The sequence below is a fragment of the Antedon bifida genome, chromosome 2 (genome assembly GCF_963402885.1).
Source record: "Antedon bifida chromosome 2, ecAntBifi1.1, whole genome shotgun sequence".
Taxonomy (NCBI): Eukaryota; Metazoa; Echinodermata; class Crinoidea; order Comatulida; family Antedonidae; genus Antedon; species Antedon bifida.
Window position 1 is genome coordinate 5,811,591 of NC_136227.1, and position 16,514 is coordinate 5,828,104.

Below are 16,514 nucleotides of genomic sequence, written 5' to 3' on the forward strand. Positions count from 1 at the left end.
AAACTTGTTTGATAGTGTAGACAGAGCTTAAGAATATTCAATATTATTAAGAAAATTGCTTGATAATATTGAATATTCAAAGTATGCTGTATCATTTCCAATACTGCACTAACATTATCATCAGACTTTAGACTTGTATTTTAATTATCTCTATAAAAGTATAAGTATTGATAAAAATTGTTAATGAACTATTTAAAGATGTATTGTCCCCCTAAAAAATAATTTTTTAAATTTTTTTTGTTGAATATGCCATTTTAATATCACATAATAGTTATTCACTATGACCAAAAACTTGAACCAAAAAAAAAACATTTTCCACCAAAAAAATGTAATTTAAAGCAAAATATACCTAAATTGTCTGGAAGACAATGGTTTTTGGTTGAAATTAACCATTTCTTTTGTCTTTTTAATATAAGTGAAATAATTATTTTTGATGATTTTTTTTCTACAGAAGTGAATAACTTTATTAAAACTGTGAAATTGCCTATTCAAAATCTGATTTTATTAATCTTTATTTTTTCATGTTTTTGGGGGACAATACATCTTTAAAGAAATAATATATAACCCTATATATAACCCTACAATATATATTGCATTATTAAATTTTATTGCACACGTTCACAGAAAATTGTAATCGTGTTCCAAGTCTTATTAAAATTATTTTAAATAATAGTACATTGCCAGTTAACTGGTATCAATTATGGCCAATTTACAATTTATAAATTAATATTAATATTGATGCAGGATCTAAATTGAATTTAATAGGTTGAACATTTTCCAATTTTCAGTGTAATGGTGACCTCCTTAGAGAATATCGTTTGACCTCTATTCATCTTCATTATTTATTTTCTCTGACTACAGATTTATTCGAAAATGAACACTAAACTAAAATGATTTAAGTCCATGTTTTTTCTTAAAATTTATATTTGGTATTCTAGCAAAAACAAAAAGAATAAATTGAAGATAACTTTTTAATTTGGTATTTTAATTGTTGCAATATTTGCATTTTTTTATGTTTTTAATGTCTCTCTTATAAGTTATAGGTAGGGGTCCGGGACCGCGACAGGGGTCAGGAATTTGTATGATTTGTTTTTTATTTTAAATGCGCCTTCAGCACTCTTGAGTGGTATGTGCGCTATAAAAATCTTATTATTATTATTATTAAAATGTATTTTCTATGCTACCTCACCAAGACAATTTTGAAAAATATTTAACTTTTGACGAATGTCTATATCCAATGTACAGTAGTAGTTAGTACAGACTATTCATATCACAGTAATTGAAATAGAGACAGTACGACACATACTACGGTAGGAAGCAGCTTGAGTTATAACTCATTGCCTCTTCAACTAATGTCTGTCTACACTATCAAACTAGTTTGACAAAAACAGTGTGATGTGCCTAAATATGCTGGTGATATGCCCAAATAATAATATCATGTCTATATATGGGCAATTCACATTTTTTTGCCGCATAAAGTTTGATAGTATAGACAGAGCTATATAGCAAGTCCAAAAATGTACATTGAGTGATTGCAATCCCTACTAAACTAAAATCACATGATTCACTGTTTAGGAAACACTGATTTAAGGAAATGCGGCAATGTCGACACTTTCACTTCGTTCTCCGCATACTTCAACTAAAGGTCAAGTATGCCATTACTTGGCAAAACTACGCAACTAGCCAATCTAGGCTAAATGATAAATTGAACATTAACAGGGAGAAATCTTAAAAGGTTATGTACACAAAAATGTTATGTACACATTAAAACACAGTACTTAAGGTGTTAATGTGATAAGGTGGCCTGATGTCAGGCAGCTACATTGTAAGTCATTTCTATCTAGTACTGTGCATTCAAAAATCAAGAACACTACAGTACTGTATATGCTTATAGTTTATCATTTATGATGAATTGTCTTATTTTTTGGAGGAAATGCTTTCTTTAAAATGTAAAGGAATATGGATTATTATTATGATAGTTAGTAAACAATAAGTAGGAATTTGAATGTAATTCAATCATTCTCCACCCCACACAAATATGAAGTGTCAAATGTGATGAATAAACTCCCAAGTACTATTATGGTAGACAGATTGTGATGATGAAAAACAGTAATTATGGAAGCAGAATTTAAAATCTGCTTTTATCATCTTGACATCATCTTGATCTACTCTTCTTATTGCCGTTCTTTGAATGGAACACACAGTAAGCTACAGTATAGGTCCTGAACTTAAGCTATAGGTCCTGAACTTAAGCTATAGGTCCTGAACATAGGCTATTGGTACTAAACACACACTAAGTTTTACAAAATGAGCACAGATTTTGTTTTTCTTACCTGTTGATCTTGTGGGTAAATTTTTAACACATAATCCAAATTGTTTATTAACTCCAGAACAGCTTGTATGATCCGTATTTAAACTTCCTTTATCACTACTTTTTGATCTCCGTGAACGATTGTCACTAGTACTACTCCGAGAGTCCGAACTATTACTCCGGCTCCGTGATCGACTCCGAGAAGGACTAAAACTTTGAGATCGTGAAACTGAGCCAGAGTGAGAGGAGCCACTCTTACTCTTGTTAGTCCTCAATTTGCTTACATTTTTACTCTTTCTAGTACTATCATAGTTTTCTGTTCGCTCTGACCGGACGTAGCCAGGCGCGTATTGTTCCCTATTTCCACTGTAATAATTTCCTTCGTAATTCCCTTCAGTTCTGGAATGTGAGTAAAAGTTATTATAAGTCCGCCGATTGCGAAAAGAACCACTTGTCGTAGAGTCCGTATCATCATCTGCTACGTTTGTACCACCAGTTCTATTATTATTATAAATCCTTTCACGGTCAAAAGTTCTGCCTTCGTATGCTGAATCAAAACGCCCTTCCGTCGTTCTGAAATGTAAAAAAAAATAAATTTAAAAGATTTTAAAATAAAAGTAATTATTATTTCGACAAGCAAAGTAAATCAATTCGGTAGGTTTCTATTTAACATGAAGTCATAAATAAAAACTACATTTATATAGATATATTTTTTGGTTGATCATTATCATCCTTTCAGAATATAAAGCATGGCTCCCTGGTGATCAATATATTGCAATAGTGCCCTGACAAATGTACAGCAATTATTGCATAAAATATTAGGTAATTCTTTACATTCACTCATCATTCATGGTATGGTACGATATCATTTTTAATATCACTTTTTCAATAGAGTATGAACTCTACTTGTATCACATTGTTCCTTTGTTATAATAATGTTTTTCCAAGAATCCTTTCCTTGAAAGTCAAAACGGCAACGGATCTAGCAAATATAAAAGCAATTGCACAGAATAGAAATGAATGGAGAAATCTTGTGAGGTGTATTTCCAAGGCAGCCCAGGCGGAGAAGTACATGGACCTTTCGGCAACGAGGCTGTAAATTGATTTTGAAAATTGAATGTTTTTCCAAGGAATAAAAAATAAAATATTAAGGGCACAAACTGAAAAAAAAAAACACTTGTGTAGGCAGTCAAACATAAATACATTTATATACACTATAATTTATTTACTATTAATTATTTCAATTTGTAGTGTTTTCTTTATTTTACATGACTAATTACACAAAAGAAACACGACTTTTAATATGTTTATTAATCACCTTAGCCTATTAGGTAACTGGAAATCACTACCTACACTGCATGGCAACACCATACATAAAGAAAACAAGCACTACTACTAAATAAAAGTAGGGTACATGTATTCATTGCAATTTATGCATCAATCGTTTAATTTTAATTTTCATGAGTTTTCAAAAGAACTCGTCTTCTGCGAGCAAATTGAATTTTGCAATCTATCTTTTATTATTATTCTTAGCGGCAATTTTTCAAAGACAATATCAATATTCTATACTACAGTATTTTCCGCAAGAATAATTTCCATCATTCTGCATACAAAACCAACACAAATACTTGAACACATTGTTTTCATTAATTAATACTTGGAACATGGAGGAAATATTTAGAAAAATAATTTCGCTATGCTTGAAAGGAGTAATTCATCTATTGTGTAAGGAGCTAATGAATTATTGAAGTAGAATAAACAATTGGTCAATCAGTGACCACAAGGATGTATAGTCCATTGTTGGTCAGTCTCACGCGATTGGTCTGCACTCTCCAAAATGTACATTACATGATTGGTCTATTATTCTATCAGCAAAAATGCATCAGAAATTATAGTGCCTAGTAATATGAATAATCTTGACATTCTATGGTCCTTTGTAAAGAGTGATATTAATATTGATTGGCAGCATAATTGCAAAGGCGATGGCTGGTCCGCAACAACTTGCACTTTACATTTCAAAATCAATTTAGGCGTTGCGAACTAATGGATGATTATTAATTGCGGATGTAAGATGTTTTTGAGAATGTTTGCATATTAAATGTGGATTGAAGATACTATTATGGGATGCAGAACTAACAGAATAATGCTGTTGTATGTACTGAAATGCTGACAATCTAATTGGTTGAAAATAATTCTCGGGTGGGACTCGAACCTACGACCTCCAGATCACTAGGACAAACACCTGACCAATGAACTTAGCTATCTGATGCAATAAGCTACTTGGTAATAGTAAATTCAATCATCATTCCAATCTATGTTTCAAGTTAGAAACTGATAATGAAATGATTGAAACTATAAAATACTACAAATATTGGTATTATAGCGGTCAAACTTAATGGTAATAATTAATATTATATTGAATTATATTCGTCAAATTCCACCATTTATTCAACAAGATGTTAGATGTTTTCTAGAATAAAATTTTAATCATAAGCTCTGTCTACACTATCAAACATTATGTGACAAAAATATGTGATGTGCCCATATATGGACATGATGATGTCATATCACTACCATATTTAAGCATATCACTACCATATTTAAGCATATCACTACCATGTGAGGTAGTGATTGATAGTGTAGACAGAGTTTTAATATGACCTGATAAATTTTAAACAAATCAAATATAAAGCTCATATGATTATCCACAATATGATAAATGTACAATGTATATTAATTCTCTAATACGTACGGCTCCTTTAAATTTATGATTATTCTATATTCATAAACAGATAAGATAAAGTTATCAAATAACAAATCAAGATCAAATTCTAAAGTCTAATTTAGGACCATTATGAGGACCAATTATTATAAAATGTGGTCAAAAGTTGTTGACAATTTCTGTACTTGGCACATTTATCTTTACAACCTACAACTGTTCATATTTACAATTTCAAAGGTTAATAAAGTTTTAGTATCTACGTTGACATTGAGCCCAGATAAAAAATCTGTGACTAATGAAACTCTCGACATGATTGCAGAGTATAGAGAATTCTAGTACATACTGTATACTGTATATCCTCTGGAATAATCCCCCTCCCCATAGAACACGAAATTGGGCCGACTTTGGGGGTGGGACTATACTCGGGCAAAGCCTGGTTCAAGAAAAAAAATGATTGGTAAGCATTTCTTGTAAAAACTCATCTGAACTGGCTAGAGAGGCATACATCCAGACCAAAAGTTAATAGTATACTCAAGGATATGCCTGTTTGTGAAATCAGATCTAAAGTACAGGGGTGGGATTAGACCTAAAGTGGGATTATACCTGAGGATATACTGTATGGTATATGTACCTCATGTAGAACCCCTATTAAAGGGACACATTCAGGACTCAACAAAATGTTGTGTTGAACAAGTGCTGACACTTGCCTTTCGTTTCTCGGTAAAGTATCCAATTAATAGGAATGTCTCAAAGGAGGATTCTACTGTATTTTTTAAAATTAATAATAAAGGCGAGCATCAACATCAAAACGAAGTAATATTAAGTTTTAATAGTAGTATGTTTCTTTAGTCAAACAAATGATTTGCCTAAAAGTAGCCATTTAGTACATTCTCAATAAGTGTAACTTGTTCGAAGCTGTACAACAAACTTCTCGTTGGCTGGCTGAAAATAATTAATGTTCAGCGTGTTGTATAAACACTATACCTATACAAATGACAACATTAATTTAACCCTTCTACGCCCACCTTCATTTACAAAGCTCTCAGGAATTACAACGTTACTTTCTTTAATCAACAAATTGCAAACGAATCTTTCTAACCTAAAATGTGTTTATTAAAGCTTAGCAAATAACATCTGCTAGGACGTTTAAACGAATGTTTTACAAAATAAACCCTGGATCTGACAAAAACACCCACTCAAAATTCTATTATATTAGTAATATATTAATAAAAATCCCCAGAATAAAACTAGATGTTTTATAGATAGTTCATAGTTCATTTTATTTGTCCAAAAAGGAAATGCCAACTACACAGCACATTGCTAATATGTTTGTTGTATTTATTTATTGAAGAAAATGTTTGAAAACTGCATAAATATTTTTTTTAATAACAATATCGTCAAATTTTAAAAATTTTGTCAGTTTCAACCTCAAAATGTTTGTAGTTTCAACTTGTTACAATTTCCATTTCAAGCATGCAAAAGGCCTATTACCGTATATCACAAATAAGTTTACATTTTTTCCTAATACAATATTTTACCTGGGGACAGGGTATTTACGCACGTTACTGACGGACTACCATACTATTATTAATGATATTAATGATTTAAAAATACACTAATGTATTGCACATGGACATTATACAAAATTGTGCTGGTACTTTATAGCTAACAAACGCATTGATTAACATACATAACATAAACGTTATGCATTTATTTTATATTAATATTTTTTATTTTTTTATTTTATTTTCAATTATAGTCTATTTTTAGACTTATTTTGACCACCATCCACATTTATATTTAATTAATTAACTATAAAGAAATATTTTATATATTAATATTTGTGAAAAATCAATAAACAACAACAATGTATTATGTCTTTTTAAAAAGGTGTAAAATCTACCGTATTTGACTTTGTATTTTGACTCTCTTTGAAAAAGCAGGCCTTGGTTATAATTTTGTTACAATGTTTAGGCAAGTAAGAAATAGATGTGCATGTACTCTACTCTACAATAAAAATATTTTCTGTGCTGTAGTGTAGTGTACTGGTCGTATCGTCCATCAACATGCGGTGCCAATTTGTTTCAATGTCAATTTTAAACATTGTTGTACCTGTGTAGATGTCATGCTCTATAATCTATTTTTGTGTGTGATATTGTCAAGAGTCACGGAAAAGGTTCTAACCGCCACAGCCGTATGTAAAGCGTTGCTGTACCAGTTCCGAGCGTCACGGTAATATGATACTTCGAGCCTGGATAGGACATTTATATTCGAATAAAGAATACAGAACACATAGAAAGTAAAATAAATTTTAGCAATGCAATATTTAAAGACCTACAGTACAGTGTATACTGCTAAAGCAAAACTACCATCTAAACCACAATTCTCCTGAGTATCATCTATTTATGCAGACATGAACATTTCTCAGTATGTCCTTGATTTTCTGTGGTGATCCCTAATCAGTGCCAGGCTGTTTGTGCTCTCAGTTGTTGCTTAGTCACTGGCTTGCTTATGCATGGTAATCAGCCTTATTTGGCAGCCATTAATATTTCATATTCTACACAACTGAAACCACAAGAATACTATACAAAATACACAACTACTGTAATAACAGCTCTAAACGAAACCCCACAACAGAAACTAGTTCAAAGGTCATCCAAAACCTAAAAACAAATTTATCATTTCCTAAAATTATATTAATAATATAGTTAGAAAAATATCCTTTCGACGACCATGATTTAACCATGGAGGTATACAATTGGATACCTTCATGATTAACCACAGAATCTAAGCACAAATTAAAAAACGTATGGTTCACGATTTGGACATATTTCCACAATATCATCTTTCCCTAAAATTTCAAACAATATTTTCTAAAATGTACAATATTTCGAAGAACATTTTGTTCAATACAGTTTTAAATTGTATCATGTGTGCCATCCAGCGCTTAACGATTCAATATTTTTTTTGCCTTAAATGGAGACATCCCACAGAGGTGTAATGTTTTGATAGAAGCATTTTGTCTAACAAAGGGAATTTTAACACGTTTCCCTTTGTTAGGTTGTAAAGTCCCATGACTTGGATTTACCAATTTGTGAAAATGGTAGTACAGTAAAATACCATATTATAGTAAAGTCCCATGACTTGGATTTACCAATTTGTGAAAATGGTAGTACAGTAAAATACCATATTGTAGGATATTCCCATGACTTGGATTTACCAATTTGTGAAAATGGTAGTACAGTAAAATACCATATTATAGTAAAGTCCCATAACTTGGCTTTGCCAATTTGTGAAAATGGTAGTACAGTAAAATACCATATTATAGTAAAGTCCCATGACTTGGATTCACCAATTTGTGAAAATGATAGTACAGTAAAATACCATATTATAGTAAAGTCCCATGACTTGGATTCACCAATTTGTGAAAATGGTAGTACAGTAAAATACCATATTATAGTAAAGTCCCATAACTTGGCTTTGCCAATTTGTGAAAATTCTAGTACAATACTTAAAAATACTGGTACCTTACCATTTTCATTTTTTTCTCCTCTTGATCTGCGAATTTCAGTAAAAATTTTCATAAATTATGAAATTTAATTTTTTTTGCTCAAAATATAATTACGAAATTTAATACTTTTTTTTAACAATTATTATAATAGTTCTTAAAAATGAACAGAAATACTGTACAAATATATTTTTATATAATTTGTTTAATTTCCCAGAATTTTTTGGGGAAAAACTGACATTATTATTAACACAATAAAGTTTCAATAACTTTAACCTTTATTCATTATCAAAATTATACTTAATTATAAAATAAAAACATTGATTTTTAATATCATTACTAAATTTACTTTTTCTTTCTCATTATTTGAAGCAAGTTTTATCCAATGTTCTAAAAATTTACAAAATTCATATTTGACTATTTTTTATTTTTTGGTAATATCAATATGAATCCATAACTTAGAAACTCAATCTATTAGATAAGACACAAAAAAAAAACCTCAAAAGAAACTATCTATTATATGCATTCAATCTTACATTCCTCATTAACTAGTACCGTACCTGGCGATCTTATTATAGCAGAGTGTATAATTAATTACTATAACGAACTGCTACTCAGAAACGTATCAAACCGCATTCCACAATTGACAAACACACTCCTGGGATAGGTTAAGATTATTAATTAGTAACGAGTAGCTGTCGAAAAACAGCAAGTAACTATGGTGAAAACAGCGCAACTGGCCCGTGACAAGCTGGAGTGGGTTGTAATTACAACAATCTAGGCCTAATAATCTAGCATGGTGTTCGCTGTAATGATGGGTGACACCCAGGTATATGACCTCATGCTACCGCTACAAAGCCCTTTTCTCATACATAGAGCTATATTTGCTACTGTATGTTGCGGAAGAATGAGAAACAATGGTAATGACATGTATTTATCTTGATATCAAGTTTGCGGTACACCATGTATGTAGATCTGAAAAGAATTGTTGAGTTTCTTAACGTTTCGATAAAAATATTCGATCGTCCTCAGGAGTGACATACTATGTACTAAAAGTAGTAAAAAACCAGTAACAATACCGCAAATTGAGACTATTACAGTACAGTAGGACTTACTGTAGTTTATCTATTTACCAGTGTTCAATTTAGTACTATAGTAGTCTAGCAAAAACAACCTTTCTTCTTCTGTTTGGCGGTTTGAAATTGAAAATCCTAATAGTAAAAAACATTCTATTATTTCTATTTAGTTTAGCTAAAAGAATTACGTTTTGAAAGTATAATACTATTTAAATTTTTCTTTTAGCATACAAACAACTGGTTCAGGCAATGGAGAAAATGGAGTATAATTATATTGATTTAAATGCCAACAGTACCATTAACTATGAAATATTTCAACGTAGTAAAAACGTTTGCACAGATTTTTGTTTGTTTTCCCTAAATCAACAACGTAGATCATTTTAAATCCTGGATTATATCCAGGTAAGCCGATAACAACCTCAACAAAAGAAGGATAAAAACAATCTTTCAATCAAAAGAAATCAAACAATAAATATTTACGATTTCAATGTTTATTGATGATTCAAAGGTCGAAAGTTTGGCGGCGCTTGAAAACGATCATTGTGCATGGTCGTTTGTTTCATTCTTAAACCGGACAACCACGCCCGTTTGTTTGATTCTAAACCTATAAGGAAGTTGCATCATACTATAGTGTGAGGTAATTTGATCACGATAGAAATAGTTCATGATACCGTAGTGATATCATTTAAGAGTCAATATGGAAATTCAGAGTACACAAAAATACTTTTATATTATCCACCTGAAAACAATTTTTAATATGCCATATTGATATGTCACATAATAGTTTTTCACTTTGATTTGACCAAAAATGTGAAACTTCAGGTAAAAAATTTATTTCAAAATGTTGATTAGCAATATTGCTAATCAAACTGATTTTTGAGTCGAGAAACATAGTTTTGTATTATATTTTAGAAATGTTAGAAATGTGTAGCAATAAGGTTGTTTTTTTGTATTGCTTTTTGCTATACTATTACTATACTGGCGAAATTATTCCCTGAACTTTTAAATCAATGGCTTAAAATAAATAATGTGTAAGTAGTGAAAAAATAGATATATTTTTTTATTATTAATTATTCAATGATTAATTTTTCATATAATTTCAACTGGTGACATTAACAACAAACCAATTTAATTAAAATCGTATTTACAATCATAGAATGAACATTGCAACAGGGATATTATCAGAATATAGCCTAACAACAATGTTATGCAATTCCTTCCGTATTTACCAAGACTGAATAAAAATAAATTCTGGATTGATAGTTAAACATAATAAAATATTTGTTTAATGATAAAACACAAAATTACAATTGTAACATATCGTACCATACTGTGCACATACGGAACACAATATATCCAGTTTATACTAGCTCAGTATACCGGTAATGATAAACTACCAAGTTTATTTTGGGAAATTTAGGGGTTTGATATAGGTATATTGCTAGCCATACTAAATGCCTAAGGGTCAACAAACAGGTACAGTGTTCAAACTAATAGCATACTGTAAAGAAATTTGGGAAATTGATAATTTAATGTCAATTGTTGGTGTTATACATTGATATTCTTATGCATTGTATGGAAATATTAAAGCTAATAAGCTTTTTGTATGTATTTTTTATGATTTTCCTAATAAATTCAAATCAAATCATTGTTGCAAATGTTATCCTGTAAAAGTCTATCGAAATTCAATTTTACTTATTAATAATGTGAATATACCATTATGAATGAATGAATGAATGAATGAATGAAAAGAAGTACTAGGAAATTTAGGGGAAATTTATGGTAATATTTGATATGGGTATTACTAACCTTTGAATGCCTAAGGGTCAACAAACAGGCACAATGGTTAAAAATAATATGAGTTTGGGAATTGATATAATTAAGGAACTTGATTCTTTACAACAAGCTGATAAACTGTACAAATTTATATGCTGTATTGGTCATGTGGATTAAGTGTTTAAAGGCTTCCAGGGAAGCAGTATTTAGATTACTACAAAGGGGGCTTATTGGGAATAAAGGGGTAGTTGGGGCGTCCAATCGCCTGATCTTCCACTTCATAGACAATACACCAAAGCTGTGACTGAAAAACAATCAAACTGTTCAACAACTTTTGTTTAGCGTGAAGGTTATATGAACAAAAACCTTTACAAATCGCACACAATTAAAAAGCTTAGAAACATGTTCTGGTCTGTCTAGCATGATGGAATAACAGAAAACATGATAATACAAATTTAGAAGAAGGTCAGATCTTACCAAAAGCAGTTTTTTTTTTTTATAGTAAAGTAAGGTTTCTTCTACGGGTTTCTTCTACAAACAAAATTAAAAGTTGAGAATGCCTCAAAAACTTGATTATTATGCTATAAATAAATAAATAAAGGAGTAATATTTTTTTTTGTTCATTTCAAAATTTAAATATTTCTGGCTTTCCAGTACCGATCAGACTAACTCGATCATGTGATTAGAAATGCTGACAATGTACATCGCGGGATCTGGTTAACTATACACTTTTGATCTATTGGGACTTCAATATTATCTGTAGCAGTGCTGCGGGAACACACCATATTGAGAGTATTCGAAATCAAGTTTTAATCTATTTGATCATTTTCAAATAATAAATAAGTTCTTATTTTAGCTGAACAGTGTAATTTAATTTCTGATTCTGTATCACAATCTAAAAAAAGTTTAAAGGCATTTAATACTGCACAACAATAATTATGTAATCTTTTCTTTTCTTTTTTTTTATTTTAATCTCTAATTTTAATATAAATCAAAGAGCTGCATAGCCAGGGTAGAAGAAGAAAAAAATCAAATTCAAATTAAAACGACATGTTTCGGGCATAGCTCACCATCTGTATTTTAATATGTATTTTAAAGCAAGTTTCTATAGATTTTTATTTTTATACTTTTTATCTAGATGAATTGTAAATGAATTTTTAATGTATTTTTTTTTTATTCTTGCAATTTAGCTTTTGGCTAAGAATGTTACAAACAGTATGCTGGTGGTTTGTTTGAAATAAAATGATATGCTACTTTTCGCACTCGCTCAAAGATGAATAAATAGTGCATCAACCTATTTTAACCGTACAGTATAGTATTACAATTATTTTTAACTATTTCATTTTCAAATTTATTCAAATTTTGTTTATAAATTCTATTTTAATACCATTTAAGTACACAGGGAAGGTTATTAATAATTATTTATTCTTTTGAAATAAATAAAACATATGGTACTTGATAGGAGTACTTGTTTATGGAGCTTAAAATAAATTGTTGGTTTGCTGTACTTTTATAGCGGTTTCAATATAAAATGTTTTTTGTCATCGAATGTTTCTCGTCGTTAATGAATGTATAAAATCAATAAGATTGTTAATAATAGTGAAAAATACATTTGAGAAATAGTTGCCTAGACAAAATGATTTATGTGTTGCTAAGCAAAAAATGCTCATTTTAAATTAGCAATTTGGTGTACTGTACGCATGTTTAAAAAAAACCTGTAAAGCTTTTTCTACACTATCAAACTTTATCTGACAAAAAAAAATGTGATGTGCCTATATATGGACATAATGATGTCATCTGTACTATAATTGGGCATATCACTACCAAATTTGGGCACATCACACTTTTTTTGTCAAACTACTTTGATAGTGTAGACAGAGTAATATTGCTTTGTCACAAGTGTAAACACAGAATATGGCAGATACATGACGATCTCAAAGACTACAGTATCTAACTGTCTAACAAGCTCACTTTGAAAAAAACCCAATCAATTCTGTTTATCTTATTAGTATTCAAAGCAATGATTCAGTATTATAATGCAAATTAGTATGTAATGGTAATATAATATATACAATATGTCTGTACTATACTGTAGTTAAAAAATGCATAGATTATTAGTGTGACATTATCTCTCTGACTAGCATTGGCCGACTTCAATTATATAATTTTTGTTAAGCCGTCGTTTCAGAACATGGTCCCTTAATGTTGATATTTCATAACACTACTGAAATTGGTAAGTCTTCAAACTTTCAACATGGTCCCTAATGTATGCTCTAAGCCTTTGTGCAAATGTCCCTGACCCTTCTACTAAATGAAGCACAGTAAAATGGCAAGCAAACAACATTTCACTGAGTAATCAGATATAACTGGATGGAGTTCAAGTCTCTGTTCTCACTGGCATATCAACCAATCACCTGGCTTCTACTTTGTGAAATGGCCAGGCCGAAACACAGAGTCCAACTCCATAAACTTAGATCAAGTGTAAGGATGACCTTTTCTATTTTACACTGAACTACGAAATGGAAAATTACACGTTTGACATTTTGCTGAAAGACTAGCGGCAAACGATGCTGGCCAATGGCGGACGGAAAACTCGCGAGAATTACGCACTCACAGCAGCTGGTGGAACTAAATAGATCGGTTTTCAGATTACAAATATGTCCCTTGCTAAAGACTCTAGGTCAACGAATAATAGATGTACAGTTAGCTGATCAAAATCTGAAGATTTATCATTTTAATATAGGCTCAGCTCTCTTTTACAATAGTTGGCAGATGTTCTATGACGGACTACATTATCCTGCACAACAGTTCACATTAAAATTTATTTTTAAATTGGTCAAATCGTATTACTGTGACAGAAATTTGCCCATGGCTCAAGTTTGATATTATAAAACTCTCTGAAACTAACTTTCTTAAAACAAACTCTGCGTTCAAAAATATTGCAATTTTTTGTTGGTGAAATAATATGTTAAAACAATTTTTAAAAACTGTCCTTGTTAAAACACAATCGTCTTTATCATTTATTTGTTTTAATATAAATATTGTTAAAACAAAAGCATGGATCTATATGGACATATAATCCAATTTATAGGTCTATGCTAACAGTACTGTGTATTTAAATACAACAGTATCAACAATATAATGTTAAATCACAGTATAGAGAATCAATTGCAGCCTGTATGTAATGCATGCCATAAGGACTAGCAATCAGTTTAAATAAATGATCACGCCTGGCTTAATTGGTCACATGCTCTTTGATTGATCACATGACCATAAAATAATCATGTGATCTATAATTGATCGCTGCAGCCCCTGGTAAATATAGTTACATAACCGTGCTATTACGGATACAGATCCTGTTCTTGGTTTACTGTTTACATTGTATTTTTGTTCTCACTCAAAATGTTACTGGTAATAAGCCTGATACAGTACTGTAGCTGTACTATATTTATTTGTAAGACATATGGTACAGTACTATCGTTTTGTATGAACTTATGAGAAATGGATAGGAAAAGGGGAAGGGGGTAATTTGTGTGCGTGCAAGTGAATGAGGAAGTACATAATAATAATAATAATAAATTTCAAAACTTCCTACTACTCTATAAATTTGATTGGTTGATCAAGTAAACTAAAGTACTGTATTATGATGATGAAGTCATTTCTAAATAAAGACTGGTATTTTAGTAGGATCAATGAACCATACTAGTCTTACCGACTTATTGACAATCATACAATCACTCCGCAGAAAAAATTACACCAAACAATATTTCAGCCGAAAAATAATTATTTTGTGCGATGCCAAATCAAAAGCTCATACTTTCTCAGAAAAATGTTCTTTCTTTCTTTCAACAGCTTTTTTTTAATTTCAAAAGCCTGGCTCAATTATAAAGTTTCAATAGACTGATTTCTAATACAATTTTAATTAGAATACCATAAATACAGTGGTTTCTCCCAATTGTTTTTTTTTTATAAATTATATATATAAATTTAATTTTTTTTATTAAACATTTTACATTGTAAACACAATTACATACTAAATTTAAAATTTGTGGTCACAACTCTATAATTTCTTTCTTGCATAGCTCAAATCAAATTTTAATAATTTTAACAAACATTAAATAACATATTAAATTGAAAATGTGTGGTCAGATCTCTTATTAATTATCTGTAATTTAATAAATTTTGTTTTAATTGGAGTAGTTTCATTCACTCATTGTGAGAAAAATGATTATACAGTATCTCTGATATAATACAGTAATCTGTGTAGTGAAATACACTACAACGTCCTATAGTAAAGAATCCCATGGACAAGAGAAAAGCACATGGTACTTCTTGTGGTAAATTGGTGCTTTGATGAGCTTTTGCTAACAAAGGAGATAAGCTCCATACGTCCTGTAGGGAAAGAATATTTAACTTTGAAATGCGTCTAATATCAATCTAACTTCCTCTGTATCCAGAATTCAGAAACAATGAATAGTAAAGGTTTGTGGCGGTAGATTATTCTAGAGTTCGTTAATAATTAATAGGCTGCTGATAATCTATTGGTTAGCAGCATATGGTCAGACAGAAAAGATAACTGATAAATTATGTATTTTGTGTTTTTTATTTTAACAGATTATTAACCCAAAAATATTGTTTTAATCACAAATTTATGAAATCTGATTAAAATTAAGACAATTTAATCATCTTCTGAAATGGAAAAATATGATGATAATTAAAATTATCTATAAAATTGAATAACCAGTAATTTTGTCTCCAGTGTCTTAGATGTTCATAGTTTTAATTTAGCCAGTAAGAACGATTATGTTATAGCTTTGTTTTAAAATTGTCAAGACTTCTACTGTATCATACAACAATAAAAAACAATCTACAATATTTCAGACTGTAACTCATTACCGTTAGTTTTCAATGCCCCATATTTATATTCAGCAAATATAAGTTAGTTTCAAATTTACCTGCGAAAACTAATTGTCAAAAAGTAATAATGTGTACGCTACGTAGAAAAACTTAATGAATTTCTAATATAAAAAAGTCAAATTTAAAATTTATTGAAGTTGACAACGATATTAACTGTTGTTCTGTACGCAAGGAAATGGTTATACATTAATTCGTGTCTCCGCA

General features: G+C 30.2%; 1 protein-coding gene across 1 annotated transcript in view; it reads right to left on the minus strand.

The window, feature by feature from the left end:
- The window catches only part of LOC144835961 (uncharacterized), a 59,060-nt gene that overhangs the window by 19,372 nt on the left and 23,174 nt on the right, over window positions 1-16,514 (minus strand). Inside the window, exon 3 of the mRNA XM_078691100.1 lies at window positions 2,334-2,884. Coding sequence (XP_078547226.1) covers window positions 2,334-2,884 — 551 coding nt within the window. The remainder of the gene's footprint in view (window positions 1-2,333; window positions 2,885-16,514) is intronic.